The sequence below is a fragment of the Maylandia zebra genome, linkage group LG22 (genome assembly GCF_041146795.1).
Source record: "Maylandia zebra isolate NMK-2024a linkage group LG22, Mzebra_GT3a, whole genome shotgun sequence".
Lineage (NCBI taxonomy): Eukaryota > Metazoa > Chordata > Actinopteri > Cichliformes > Cichlidae > Maylandia > Maylandia zebra.
Window position 1 is genome coordinate 21299959 of NC_135187.1, and position 15846 is coordinate 21315804.

At 40.1% G+C, this 15846-nt stretch overlaps 1 protein-coding gene and 1 long non-coding RNA gene across 4 annotated transcripts in view; one reads left to right on the forward strand and one right to left on the reverse strand.

Annotated features, from left to right (window-relative positions):
* LOC143414815 (uncharacterized) overlaps positions 1-4374 on the reverse strand; it is a 48736-nt gene extending 44362 nt beyond the window's left edge. For both annotated transcript variants that reach the window (XR_013095494.1, XR_013095495.1), the window contains exons 1-2: positions 4240-4374; positions 3349-3498 (exon numbers count right to left, since the gene is read on the reverse strand). This is a non-coding gene — a long non-coding RNA (uncharacterized LOC143414815). The remainder of the gene's footprint in view (positions 1-3348; positions 3499-4239) is intronic.
* The window catches only part of vps50 (VPS50 EARP/GARPII complex subunit), a 127609-nt gene extending 113963 nt beyond the window's left edge, over positions 1-13646 (forward strand). For both annotated transcript variants that reach the window (XM_004547928.3, XM_004547929.3), the window contains 4 exons: positions 60-218; positions 3388-3509; positions 11873-12062; positions 12171-13646. In XM_004547928.3, coding sequence (XP_004547985.1) covers positions 60-218; positions 3388-3509; positions 11873-12062; positions 12171-12290 — 591 coding nt within the window. In that variant the 3' untranslated portion in view covers positions 12291-13646. The remainder of the gene's footprint in view (positions 1-59; positions 219-3387; positions 3510-11872; positions 12063-12170) is intronic.
* The last annotated feature ends 2200 nt before the right edge of the window (positions 13647-15846 follow it).

Consider the following 15846-nt stretch of genomic DNA (forward strand, 5'->3'; position numbering starts at 1 on the left):
TATGTTGACTATAATGATCCACTAACTCTCATATATGTATCCTTCCTTCCTGCACTCAGACGGTGTCTACAGCCAGCGAACTGCGGAAACCAATTTACTGGATCGTGGCGGCCAAGGCCATCGACTATGAACAAATGTTGCTCATGATGGCCGGAGTTAAATGGGACATTAGGGAGATAATGTCCCAGCACAATGTATATGTGGATGTCTTGTTAAAGGTAACGACGAATAAGAAAAGCGAATGCTGATGTTACTGTAGCCTATTTTTGACCCACTACGGACAAAAACCAGCTAAAGTTATTAAGCATACAAAAACTTCCCACCTGACCATCACTTCAAAATTCCACTGTTTGGAAAACTACTTGAGCTAGGTCCTTTAAAGCTTTTGGTATGATGGCTTTATGAGTGTAGCTCACATTAACATAGACTGATGGATGCTTGAAGTCCCTAAAATATTTGGACAGCAGATTTGAAGCTCCTGTAGAAACCACAGTGTTGCAGGTAGGGGACTGAGATTTTGTTTAGAGCCTCTCATAAACAACCTGCATCATATTCTTTAAAACAGTCTAAATCCAATTAAGGGTTATGCACATATTAACGCTTAAATGTTGAAGCAGCTTTTACTCACATTTCATAAAGATCTCATGCAAATACCTCATTAGGGTTTCTGCATCATTCATATCTTTAAGACCCTTGACTTAGCAAGGTGAATATAAATGATTCTGAGACTACTTGGTGCCCTTTTTAAAACCCTTTATTCCTTTTTTGTGCATTTTATAGCAAAGAAAAGTCCACAAAGATCTCAGTGCTTATTACTTTTCCCAAACAGATACCGTGTCCTCTCAGTGTCACGCAATATCCACGCTACACAAAAATAGAACACAAAGCAGCTGTATTAGATTTACTTTTATCTAGCAGGCATCCCTCCCCCTCCACACATTGTGTCTTTGTTGCACTCATAAAAAAAAAAGTGTTATCCTTCTGCCATCAGTACACTAAGCATTAGCTCTTATTCTTTTAAAGTCTGAAACTGTGAAGGTCATTGTTCTCCTCCTTGACTCAAAGTTAATTCAGGGACCTTTAATATCAATTATTTGGGATGGGGGTGAATAATTTATTATATGGGTGAGCTGTTAAGAGCCAAATGCAGATCTCTCCTGAAGTTTTCTGCTTTGTTAAAGACATCTGAGCTCACTGCTCCCAGAAGTATTTTTAGAATGAGAAAGTTTCTTCTAAATGTGTGTCTTTATTCATGCTGGCTACTTATTCTTTTATAAACTTGCATGGCGGGGTAAAGGACACATTTTTCCTGCTTCTGACACTAAGAGAAAGAAAGGTGCGAGGGGCTCGCTGCGGTGCGGAGCCATAAACAGAGCAGCATCAAGCAGAGGCAAAATCATACATAACAGATGGCTGATGGCTGAACTGCTTAGTGACTCGGACAGACGTGGACAGACATCGTATACGCGTGTAGTTTTCCATCAGGTGCTAATAGCCTCCCCCGTCATCGTGTCAAGACGGTCATAATGCATGCGGGGTGTGTTACGTGATTGAAATAAGTGGTGCTGAGTTTTGTTGTAGCGCGCACACAGCAATATTTTATTCATGAATTCAGGTTGATCCCCAGCATTCAACAATGGCGCTCATTTGCATATAAAGTGGCAAAGACATGCCGAAGCCTCAGAATGACTTCATTGACAAAATGCTTGAGTCAGAGTCTATTGTGAGGCTGTGAATGAGTAACATTTCATTTCAGGGTGTAAAATTAATGGGAACATGCATTAAGGTTCACGTTAATTTTTTTTCTATAATGATGCAATTTAAAAATGTAATTTAATACTTGCATATTTTATGAATTTATTTACAATCTTAATCTGCATGTGTCATATTTACATACTTACCTAGGTACTGCAGTTTTTTTTGGAAGGCAGTAACAGAAAATGAATCAGAATAACATTTTAGATTTAGATTTAGATTCTAGATGTAGCTTGTATTCACCTTGGGATGCTGTCAGACCGGAGTACAGTATTCACCGGCGCCCAAATGATTTGTTTTTGCGCATGATTTGTGGCTCGACAGCTTCATACATGCAGCCCCCGCGCTCTTCACTACTGTACGTCAGCATGCTTTGCTTCCATCAGTGCAGACGGCAGAATTATTACTTAGCTCTGTTAGAGTTTCAGGAAAGTAACCCACACATCCTGCCGGCTGCTTACACTGGTGGAAAAAAACAATAATTTAGCCGAGATTGATCTGATTTACTTATAATCACTATTTTGGATGTATAATTTAAGCTAAATGGTTTAAAGGAAAACCCAAATGCTGTTTCTTGAGGCAGCGTGTAAGAGAGAATCAAAGGAAATCCTTAAAGTGTTGTTCATGACAACTTTTTGTTTTGTTTACGTCTTCCAGTTAGAATCCAACAAGGTCATTACATCTCAGTTCATCAGGTCATTTTAAGGGATAAAGATAGTGACGCTTTTTTTTCTCGTGTCATTGTGTTGAGGGGCCATTTCAGAAATCTACTATCTGGAAAACTAGTTGAGCGAGGCCCTTCAAAGTTTTTGGTATTATGCTCTCTGGAGTGCATGCAGATCAAGTTAACATAGAAGGACAGATACTTGGAAGTCCCGTAATTATTTGTAAGTCTGATCTCTGACAGCAGATTTGGAGGTTTCTAGAAACCAAAGTTTGCAGGTAGGGGACAAATGTTTAGCTTATTAAAAAACAAGCTGCATCATATCCTTTAACAGTCTAAATCAGGTGAATAGTTTCACACACGTTAAAGCTTAAATATGAAAAAGAAACATACTTTCATCCAACTTCAGTGTGATACCAAATCCAAGTCATCTTTTTTAGAAAGGGCAAGCTTCTGTTTATTTTATATTCAAAATGTATGATGGATTTTTGAAATGCACAAGTAGATGCACAATAGAAGAACAAGAATGCAAGAAAAATGTCTAAAACTTTCATCTCTTCAGTTTTGTTTGTGTTTATTGTAGAAACAGTAGAGACCTAAAATTCTGCATAATCCATATTAAGACGTTATTTTCTTTTTCTGGCTAATCTGTGATGGTTAGGTGGAAGCGTTTGGCTGAATAATGTAGTGTCCATATTGAGATTTTTGTGTTTAGACCTAATTGTAGCTGTAGTAATATAGAAATATAGGAATCTGTTAATTAAAATGCTTTTTTTAATGAGCCGCATGTTGTTTATATGTTGATATGAAAGTTATGGTACTTTTTAGCGAAATATGACCAATTGTATAAAATATTTTCCTGACCACATATACTTTTTTTTGGTAAAAGACCAGCGATTTGTTTTTCTGCTGCATCGTGTTGTACTCACGGGAATGTGTTCACCTTTTCTTTCTCCCCACCTCATCAGGAGTTTGAGCAATTTAACAAGCGGCTGGGTGAAGTTTCCAGACATGTGCGCATCCCCCTGCCTGTGTCCAACGTCCTCTGGGAACACTGCATCCGTTTGGCCAACAGGACTCTTGTTGAGGGGTAAGAAAGTGTATGCAGTGAGTTATTGTTAAACCTTAAATATAAAAAACACAAGCTGTTTTTGTACATAATGTTTCCCCCCTCCACCATCTGCATGGAGCACCGACTCAAAGCCGTGCGTCACACACTTGGTGTCTGTCTGTGAGTCATTTGCTGCTTTATGAAAAGGCTGTTGTCTATTATCATACTGCTATGGGCTGCTCACAGAAAAAATAACCTATAACAGTGGCAGCGACAGTTTAGAGAAGTCTGTCACTCAGTTTCTCTACTTTAACATGAGCAAGAGATTCATACGAAGACTCGCTATTCCCTCCAGCAAAAAGCACTACAGGCTGTTTGCCACTGGCAGCAACCATCTCCTCAAATCTACTGAAACAAGTGCACATCCCAGTTTGAGTCGGGCTGCCATCTGCCCGAGAGAAATTGGGCTTTTTTTTGTCTCTCTGCACAAATATCATACCATACCAAACAGATACTGAGTCCACTAAAACTGTGGAAAAACTGTAATTAAGAAATACATCTTAAAATCAGTGAATAAAACACCTACAATAAAACCTCGGTTAAAGGAAAGTCATTTTAATGAAAACAGTTTTAAGTAAGATACATCTTTGTTCATCAACTATTTTGAAATATGAGCAAAGCAGCACAAATTTCCGTGAAATAAGGATCAGGCAGAATCAATACCTGAACTTTAAATGAACCCGTTGTGCTTAGATGTGTATCCACCCACCTCCTACGATCCGCATCATGCCTTTCCTAAAGCCAGGAAAAATCCGGGTATGAAAGACTTCTTTAGGATATACAGGTGAATGCAAAGCAGTCGAAGTAAATGCTGTATGCTACTGAACTACAAGGAGGAAAGAAGTGTAAAGCAAAATGTTCAGATTGCTCAATCTTCGTGTTAGACTTTTGAACTATTTGTATGAGTTGTGTAACCAGGCTAGGTACCACACAGTTCTGCTTTTAAACCACTGCATTTAGAAAAAAACACTGAAGCATTCGTCATCCATCCATGCCCCAATTTTTCTCATTAGTTTTCATTAGTTTGTGCACTACAGGCAACCGTTGACAATAAAACACATATCTTATGCTTCTCTGTCTGACAATCCAATGGACGGGTCTGGGTTTGGTGGTTGCCACGAGAACAGTACTTGTCTGATTGCATTGTGCCAAGCGTCAAGTTTGGTGGAGGGGGGATTATGGTGTGGGGTTGTTTTTCAGGAGTTGGGCTCGGCCCCTTAGTTCCAGTGAAAGGAACTCTTAATGCTTCAGCACAAGAAGATATTTTGGACAATTTTATGCTCCCAACTTTGTGGGAACAGTTTGTTTACGACCCCTTCCTGCTCCAACACGACTGCGCACCAGTGCACAAAGCGAGATCCATAAAGAGACATGGATGAGGGAGTTTGGTGTAGAAGAACTTGACTGGCCTGCACAGAGTCCTCACCTCAACCTGAGGGAACACTTTTAAGATGAGTTGGATTGGAGCCTGCGAGCCAAGCCATGTCGTCCAACATCAGTGTCTGACCTCACCGATGCGCTTCTGGAAGAGTAGTGAAAAATTCCCATAAATACTCCTAAACCTTCTCAGCAGAGTTTAAGCTGTTATAGCTAACAAATGGTGGGCTGACATTATATTAAGTCCTACGGATTAAAGGATGGGATGTCATTCAAGTTCATGTGTGTGAACCCAGAAGAGTGAATGCCTTTGGCAACGTAGTGTGTGATACACTTGGCATTAAAGGGTTAAAACTGAGGTTCATCAATCTCTGCTGACTTTTTTTACTGTTATTACAACCTTGTCCTTCTGGATGCAAACCAAGTATAAACATCTTTGGGTTTGTTGGAATTTCTTTTGAGATGTCACGCTGAATCTGGAACAGTTTTCCTTTAACCTCGGTGCTTTTTACTGTCTTTTCTGCTTAAAACGGATCTTTTTACTCTCAGGTTACAGTCATTAATAGTGCCACTCAATTTGTGTTATGAGCTGAGCTATTGCCTCAATGATTTGAGGCTCACACTTCTCAAAAGAATGACTCTTTCTTTATTTATTTCTCTCTGTGTTTGCTCCCCAGTTTAAACATCTGCATGTCATAAATTTAAAACGAAAATTCTTCCCAAAGCGTGTTGTGAAAGCAGCGGGAAGAGCAGAGAAATTGACCTGCCGTCCATAAAACTGTGTCTGGTTCCTTCTGAGATATTCCCTGAGAAAAACCACTCGACGACGCTGCCCTCGCCTCCTCTATTCATGTTGGCAGTCGCATCTCTGCAGCCTCACCAAATACCCATCAGGGGATTACCTGACACAGGCCACTCACACAAACCGCAGAATGCTCTTGACACATCTCTTGTAATGCGTTTTACCACTTTTGCCCTTGCAAGGGAGCGATATAGGTTGTGATAGGTGACAGATTGTCAGGGTTTTGGGTTTTTTGTTTTTGTTTTTTCTCAGCACCTCCACTGTCGCTTTTCTCAGGCTCATGCGCGGAGCATATGTGTGAAGTATGTTTTTAGATGGATGGTGCGATAAATCCCTCTGATCGGACAGATTGGGTGCACAGCAGCATCGAGTCACGCCGACTGGACGGTGACGAAGCGAGAAATAAGCAGCTGACAATCATCGTGAAGTTCCACACATTTTATCGGAAATATGAAAGGACTGCGACTGACGTCAAAGTTATCCCAGGTTACAAATTCAAAGCAGGTTACGCTGAACCGTGTTGAAGCCAGGGAACGCAGTTCGGGCTGAAAACAAGTCCTTGCTCTAAGTGGCTTTGTTCTTTCCAAGTGTTTTAAATAAGAGGGAGAACATCGACTGCGAGGCATAGGTGGATGCCTCGGCCTCAAACACAAAGAGAAGGGAACATGTTTACTTCCCTACACGTTTGCTGAGCGCTCTTCCTCTTGTTGCGTAAGAGAACTTTTGAACCCTTTCCAATGAGCAAATGGCCCATTACGACTGCAATGCTTGGCAAATTTAAGCTGCTGTTGCTGACCGCCTGCCTGGTTCTCCCAGTACACCCTCCAAACACACATCTCCCAACCCTCTGGCACAATGAGATAGAGCGGTCATATTTATTTGTTTGTACTCCGACCGCCCTAGTCTGTTATTAATTTTCTCTGTCCAGCGCTTGTCCTTGTCTCCTCAGAGACTCGCAAAAACCGCTCCGTTAGCATTCTGAGCCACAGCTCAAACACTCGCCACCAAAAACTCTGGCAGCTTTGACAAGAAAAAGAGAGGGAGAACGACAATGATGATGAGAGAGAGAGAGACGGGGAAGGTGAGGGGAGAAAATGGAAACGAGAGAGAGAAAAGCTGAAGTGTGAGACGGGGAGAGTTTGCAAAGTGCAGATGTGTTGTGTGGAGTGTTAATGTACTGGAGATGTCACAGTCCGACCTGCCAGTGCGCAACAGTGCTCGCTGCCAAACACATGGAACACAAGCAGACACACACAATGAAATGCATGTGTACTCTGGCCCACACACATGTACCAACACCACAGGCTGTGTGGAATAACCCGATTTAGTGTAATACTGAAGGGAAATAAAAAAGAGCCCGAATGCAAACACCCTTAAATACACATACAAGAAAATGCTGTAAAAACACACGTGTGTAACAGCTGGAACTCTAAACAGGTTTCGGTCAAACTTGATTCCAGAATTAAATATACAGTGGGGCAAAAAAGTATTTAGTCAGCCACCGATTGTGCAAGTTCCCCAACTTAAAATGATGACAGAGGTCAGTAATTTGCACCAGAGGTACACTTCAACTGTGAGAAACAGAATGTGAAAAAAAAATCCATGAATCCACATGGTAGGATTTGTAAAGAATTTATTCGTAAATTAGGGTGGAAAATAAGTATTTGGTCACCTCAAACAAGGAAAATCTCTGGCTCTCACAGACCTGTAACGTCTTCTGTAAGAAGCTTTTCTGTCCCCCACTCGTTACCTGTATGAATGGCACCTGTTTGAACTCATCATCTGTATAAAAGACACCTGTCCACAGCCTCAAACAGTCAGACTCCAAACTCCGCCATGGTCAAGACCAAAGAGCTTTCGAAGGACACCAGGAAAAGTATTGTAGACCTGCACCAGACTGGGAAGAGTGAATCTACAATAGGCAAGCATCTTGGTGTGAAAAAATCAACTGTGGGAGCAATCATCAGAAAATGGAAGACATACAAGACCACTGATAATCTCCCACGATCTGGGGCTCCACGCAAGATCTCATCCCGTGGGGTCAAAATCATCATGAGAACGGTGAGCAAAGATCCCAGAACCACACGGGGGGACCTGGTGAATGACCTGCAGAGAGCTGGGACCAAAGTAACAAAGGTCACCATCAGTAACACACTACAACGGCAGGGAATCAAATCCCGCAGTGCCAGACGTGTTCCGCTGCTGAAGCCAGTGCATGTCCAGGCCCGTCTGAAGTTTGCCAGAGAGCACATGGATGATACAGCAGAGGATTGGGAGAATGTCATGTGGTCAGATGAAACCAAAGTAGAACTTTTTGGTATAAACTCAACTCGTCGTGTTTGGAGGAAGAAGAATACTGAGTTGCATCCCAAGAACACCATACCTACTGTGAAGCATGGGGGTGGAAACATCATGCTATGGGGCTGTTTTTCTGCCAAGGGGACAGGACGACTGATCCGTGTTAAGGACAGAATGAATGGGGCCATGTATCGTGAGATTTTGAGCCAAAACCTCCTTCCATCAGTGAGAACTTTGAAGATGAAACGAGGCTGGGTCTTCCAACATCACAATGATCCAAAACACACCGCCCGGGCAACAAAGGAGTGGCTCCGTAAGAAGCATTTGAAAGTCCTGGAGTGGCCTAGCCAGTCTCCAGACCTCAACCCCATAGAAAATCTGTGGCGGGAGTTGAAAGTCCGTGTTGCTCGGCGACAGCCCCAAAACATCACTGCTCTCGAGAAGATCTGCATGGAGGAATGGGCCAAAATACCAGCTACTGTGTGTGCAAACCTGGTAAAGACCTATAGTAAACGTTTGACCTCTGTTATTGCCAACAAAGGTTATGTTACAAAGTATTGAGTTGTATTTTTGTTATTGACCAAATACTTATTTTCCACCCTGATTTACGAATAAATTCTTTACAAATCCTACCATGTGGATTCATGGAATTTTTTTTCACATTCTGTCTCTCACAGTTGAAGTGTACCTCTGGTGCAAATTACTGACCTCTGTCATCATTTTAGGTGGGGGAACTTGCACAATCGGTGGCTGACTAAATACTTTTTTGCCCCACTGTATACACTAAATATATTCATCCAAATCCACAAATATAAAGCAAAATATCGAAGTAATCCTACGTAAATAAGTAAATAAGAATTATTACTAATATTAAGTAGTATAGTAAGTATTTTAATAAGACAACAGCACATTCTGCAGTAAAATCGTAACCAAATAAAACCATTGAATTTAAGATGACGTGACTTGGATTGTCACAAGATCAGACTTACTATATGACACTTTGGTAAGAGAATATCATCTCAGTTAATTAACAGGAATTAAGCACCATTTAAAAGTGAAAGCAACACCCTGTTTGTTTAATTTGGAGTTAATATTTCAGATATCTATTCATATTAATGTACAGAATTCACCTGCTTGCTGCCACTACTGCACATTCACCCAGTGTATATACTATATGTGTGTATATATATATATATATATAATGTTCTTCCTCTACACCCCCCCCCCCCCCCCCAATTTTTGCACATGTCGAGGAGCGTGTCAGGCTACATTTCACTGTGTGTTATACTTGTATAACTATGCATGTGACAAATAATAAAGAACCTTGAACCTTGAACCTATTTGGTATTTTTCTGAGAGATTTACCGAATTTATGTGAATAAGTACTAATTTTATTTTACTGCAATTTTTTTACATTTGGAGGAAAATAATGAATGGTTGTGATGTCAGTATTGATCAGAATAATCGGGATTGTCATTTTAGCCATAATCGTGCAGCGCTAGCATTGACGTGGTCCCAGCCACGCACACCTGTGCCATAACGTGCCTCCACCATGTTTGACAGATGATGTGATAAGCTTCAGATCTTGAGTTGTTTCTTTCCTCCTTCATATTTTTCTCGTCCCATCATTCTAGTACAAGTTGATTTTTTTTTCATCTGCCAAAAGATTTTTTGCCAGAACCTTTCAGGCTCTTGTACGTGTTTTCTGGTAACATATGATCTGGACTTCCTGCTCTTTAGTGTCACCAAGACTTTGTACCAGCACCTCTGTGTTTACATTCAGGATGGCATCTCTTGATTGTAGAGTTTATCAGCGATAAACATCGAGATTTCCTTTTTGACTTTGCTACATATTTTGAAGCATTTTTTCTTAACCATGGAAAGAATTCTGTGATCATCCGCTGTAGTTGTCTCATGTGGTCTTCCAGGCCTTCGGATCTCAAATTGAGAGTTGAGAGTGACCAGCTGCCAAATAATTAAACACTTGGAAACATCTCCACATCTTATCTGTCCAGTTTCAGTTTCAGGGATGTGTTCAAATACAGCCCAATTTGTTGTTATTCAGTTCAATTTAGTTTCAGTTATAAGGTGCCAATTCACAACAACTGTTGCCTTAGGGCGTAATAACTTAAACTCCCCTTACTATCAGTGTAAAGAAGTTGAACTACACATTTAAAACCTGATATATCTTAATATAAGGGGGGGAAAAGCCCAACTTTAACTGTACGTCTCAGGTTTTCTACTTGATAGAGAAAAGCTGCTATAGTAAATTTAAAAGCATCACTCTTTGGAGTTAAATTCAAAGACATAAATGTGTAAAATTACGGAAAAGGTTTTGATAGCTGATTGCCCAGACTGTCTTTTAATTAGAAAAGAGAAAGTTTTTTAATTCACAACAATTTTCTTTTCTTACTGAATTTCCTCCCTAAAATTTCTAAAGTAGATATTAAAAAGACAGAAACTTTGGTCATCCAATTGTTTTTCTGTTGCTTAATTACTTTGATGTAGTATGAATGTAGCAAAAGCTGTAAAATGCAAGAAAATATAGTCTAAAAATTATGACCTCCTTCCCAAAACCATAGAGTGGGTCCTGATTTGGACTCTTTGCCAGGCCAAATCTGGCCCCGGGGCCTTATGTTTGACACCCTGGGCTAATTTGTCATAGAATAGAGGGAAGAGGCCTCAGCAGAACTTGAAAACTAACTTTCAAGTTCCTGGAAATTAAGAACTATATGTATTTTTTTATTTTATTTTTTTAAAAAGGCTGTAATTCCTAAATGGGGGTGCACAGAGGCAAAATTGCAAAACATGTCTCATGTCCAGTACTACACAGAACTACTACAGTAACTGTGTAGTAATGATTTTGTCATTTTGTATTCCGTTTCCCTTTTTTGGCAATTGGACTGCACACTTTAAACACTGGAGTAGAGAGATGGCTTCTCTGAAACCATTACTGTGCAAAAGTTTGCAAAGATATTTACAGTGTTATCATTGTGTCTTTTTATAATTTATTTTCTCGCTTAATATAAATAAAAATCTTTAGTGTTGAAGTATTGTGACACACTCCATCGTGCAACTGTTGTTTTCATAGAGGTTTTGACTTGTAGCAACAAAACCTGCTGACCACAAATCACACTTCCATCATATAAACTGAATGACTCATTATGCATTTGTACAAGGATGTAATTTATATACTTTTTACAATCCCGTAAATTTTCTCGTTTTATTCCCTTTATTAAACATATTACACTTTTCTTATAAACGGATTAAAAATGTTAAACTTTACCATGTAACTACAGAAGCTTCATTTACTTTTCTGCTGGGGTTTATTTTGACTTTTTGAGTTTTAATACCCTCGAAGAATTTGACTTTTTTTTAAAAAGCTGGAGCACAAATTTCCAAATGAAATATACCCAGGGGTATAAAGAAATATTTTTTTATTACAAATCTGTCTTGCAAGCCTGATGGAATGAATATATATATATATATATATATATATACACACACACACACACACACACATATACACACAGAGTACTGGGCATTTTCACTTTGCTAGGTACATTGTGACTTCATTATGCACTCAGAGCACTTAAGAAAGGCAGATTTTGTCTGACATTTGGTGATCTGTGCTTGGAGATGTCTGAAGAAGTGCAGAATGTCTGAGCATGGTGATATTTGGCTGGAGAATTTAAGTGTGGAAAATATGTGATGTTAAACATAACCCTTAGGTCACATGCATGCGAGCGACCACTGGGAATGACTTCCAGAATTTACTTGTGTTTCAGTCGTTACTTACCTCTACCTGAGCACTCAGGGCAATGCTAATGTCCTTCTCCGTCTGCTCCTCTGTCCTCCTCTGTAGCTACGCTAATGTAAAGAAATGCAGCAATGAGGGCCGGGCCCTGATGCAGCTGGATTTTCAGCAGTTCCTGATGAAGCTGGAGAAGCTGACTGACCTGCGCCCCATCCCTGATAAGGAGTTTGTTGAAACCTACATTAAGGCCTATTACCTGACTGAAAATGATATGGAGCAGTTCATCAAGAATCACAGGGTGAGACAGTGACACAGGCTGGTGGTTATAGCAAGTTACTCCATTTCTGTTAAAACAGCGAGACCGTGTGTTTGATTTTTCTGACCGACTCGTTGTGTTTCTTTGCAGGAGTACTCCATGAAGCAGCTAGCCAACTTGGTGAACGTTTGTCTCGGCTCACATATAAACAAAAAGGCTCGCCAGAAACTTCTGGCAGCCATCGATGACATTGACAGACCCAAGAGATAGACCAATGCACAGAGAGAAGCCCAAACATACTATCCATCCCACAGAGATGAACCCTCCAAGAGTGTAGCTCAGCGTTGAATGTCTTCATTTTCAAGTCTAAAAGGTGCATTTAGCAAGCTGGAAATAAGTAGCAGAGCTATTGCGCACTAGCTCTAATACTGTACATTATCTGCTAATTGCTAATTATGTGCTAATCTAGTCTTCATATGGTAAAAAATAATTAACTCCTGCTTGCTTGAACGCACCTTTTGATTTGCCGATATACATAAATACTAAACCTCTGTTTACTTCCAAGCATGTTGCAGGCATTCTATGCATATACGGACCAGAATGCATGCCCTCATGTTTTCTTACAACATGACGTTTTTCTGCAACCGCAACAGCTTACGTTTCTTTGAAGATCCCGAGTTTGTTTGTCTGCTGCTCACTGTGTAATGCGGTGTGTCCGTTTAGCACTCGGCTGCTTGTGGCTTTCCACCCTCCGCAAAAAAAGCCAGTGAACATGTGCGAGTGGCTAAATCTGACTCTTAATGTTGTTACGCTTTCCCACGAGAACATTTTAAAACGCCTTTACTGTCTGAATGTGTTAACTGAAGTCAGTGGTTCTGGGTTATTGTTGACCTTAATCGTTCACTGTAACTTATTGCAGGCAATACGCTCGCTGTAGATGATTTCACTTCGGGGTATTTGCTGCGTCAGACTGGATTCTCTGCTTGGTCGTTTAGTTAGTTATGTCCATGAATTAGATGAATCTAAATGAATGATGATTCTGAAAGTAATATAAATTGCTGTAGTTAGCATTTGTTTGATTGGATTATATCTGCACCAGCTGCATTTATTTATCTGCCATCTGTCATATCCTTTTTTTTTTTTTTTTTTTTTTTTTTTTTTGGACGAGCAGTAGAATTTGGCTCATTTTTATCTAAATTTGATAGGCTCCGATAGTTTAACCTGAACGGACTTGCAGAGATGTTTGTAACCGTAACTTCCTCTGGAGAAAAACAAACAAACAAAGGTTTTGCTTCACCTTTGTATATATTTTGTGTGCAACTATTCCAAGAAGAATACTGTAAATGTGAATGTTTGAGCAATGTCTGTATTTATTTCTTGCTTCGTGTCTTATTTGGGTTTTTTTTTTTTATATGATATAACTGCTGGAAGTGTACTGTAATATATCACCTCTCAGTATGTTGTGACGTATCACCTGAAGCATAAACAAATATTTAAAACTGTCATATTATGTGAAGGGTCAAGTGCACTATAATAAATAAAAAAAAATCAATAAAAATCATTAATCGGTGTTGGAATTTTAGGTTGAACCACAATGATTCTAACGCAATAAACACACTAAAGGTCGATGCCAGTTGTGGTGTTTTTCCTGCTCGTTTCATCCTATTTGGTGTCATGCTCATAATTCCCAACCTTTCCAATCTCTGTACCGCAGCAGTTTTAGTAGATTAACTGTTGCTTTAATCAGAATATATGAGTGCTGCCTTTGAGCAGTGCTGCTGTCCATTCTAATGATGTTTTAGTCAGCCAGGAGCAGGACGCTGTCAGACTAATTAATGTGGTTTCCTGTGTGGTTACAAGCCCACAGCCTTCCTTTTCAGGGGAGACTACTGATTAGGCTGAGCAGATCTACCCATAACAATGATGAGTCATTGCTTCCTATTGTATTAGAGTTCAAACTTTTTGCTTTGCCTGTCATCAGTTCGTGGTGGGTTTTGATATAAAAGACATCAATGTTCTAATAATAATGAAACCTGGAGGCTGAAAGTACAGGCATTTAATTCTTAACAGAGCTAAATGCTGTGGGTGGATGTGCGTGTGTGTGTCCATACAGAAGAGAAGCCCTTAAGCAGCATCCAAGTGAACAAGGTGAACACTTAGCAACTCTTCATCAAGCTGGCGGTCTTCCAGGCATGGCATAGTTCTGAAACTGATTGCGCAGTGATGAAGTTTTCACAGTTTTGGCTCACCCTCGCAATAGGTTTGAAATGAAGAGAGCATGATGTCATTGAAGTGCAGACTTTCAGCTTTAATTCAATGTAGGGAAATGCATTTAAATACGATTAAGCATTTTTAAATAATTAATCCAATTAGTGCAGAATTACTGATATGATTTTAATATTACTAATTACTCAACGGGTCTCAGCGTGTTAGATGATAGATGAAGTTCGTGAATGCACAATTAGAATAAGGCTGAACAAGTATGGTTTGTCTGGAAGGATTCCCAGGAGGCTGTTTCTTCTCATGCAAGAACAAGGCAGCACAGCTTGGGTTTGCAAAGCTACATCACAACAAACCACAAGACCTCTGTAACAGTGTGCTTTGCGCAGATGTGACAAAAGTGGAGATGTTTGCCCATAATGCACAGCGTCACACTTGGCGAGCTCCAAACACCTCATATCCACCATCAGGCACGGCGGTGGTAGGATGATGATTTGGGCTCGTTTTGCAGCCACAGGACCCGGGCACCGTGCAGTCCCTGAGTCGGCCATGGACTCCTCTGTATATCAAAGTGTTCTAGAGTCAAATGTGAGGACATTTGTCCAACAGCTAAAGCTCGGCTAAAATTGTGTCATGCAACAGGACAATGATCAGAAGCACAGAAGCAAATCTAAAGCAGAATGGCTGAAAAAGAAAAGAAACAAGATGTTGCAGTGACCCAGTCAAAGCCCACTGGAATCTTCTAGCTGCTGTTAAAGCACAATTGTAAAGAAGAGTAAGACTGAAAGTCTCCACATAGATGTGAGAGACTGATAAAGTCATACACGAGACTATTACTTTAACTTGTTGAAGTAATGGCTAAATGTTGTTCTGCTATTAAATCACATGGAGGTGTCTACATACCTTTGGACAACTTTATTTATTTTTTAGATTTTCCATTGTGTGAAATCTCTCTGGAACATTAAATGAATTTACCTCGAGGACATCATGTCACACAATTCATGATTTGATTTAATTCATCATCCTCGCATAATATTACTCTTGTAAAAAAAGACTAATAACAAACATCCCAAACATGCAGAAATGCAGACTGATTGGTTTTATCAGTTAGCCATGAGGAACATTATAATGAGTTTCAAACGTGAGGAAAGAGGGATGAAGGAGAGAAGGAGTCCGAATCAAGGTGAGGTGGGGGAAAAGGGGAGATGAGGTTGGAAGTGTGCAAGGATAGATGAGAGAAGAGGGGATGAGGAAACTGGGAGATTTGTTTCTGTTGCCAATCTAGATGCAGCTCATGTTCTTGGCTTTCTTCTCCTGCTCTTTTCTGCTGCGTCTTTGCTGCTTTTTCTTACCTTTACAGCTGTTTGAGTGCTTTTTCAATCTTTTCCTCTGTCAGTTCAGTGTCTGCCATTTTTGAATTCATTTCCATCCTTTCCACCTTCTTCTCTTCTAATGCTTTCTGGACTTCCAACAATTCCCCTTTATGCATTTTCAGGTCCATTTTTTGTTAGTTATTAAAGAAAACGTGCCCACATTCCCCATGCATGGACAAGTAAAATAATGCTGGTGAGGCTGAGGGCTTGTTGTAGCCTGCTGTTTGGGTGTG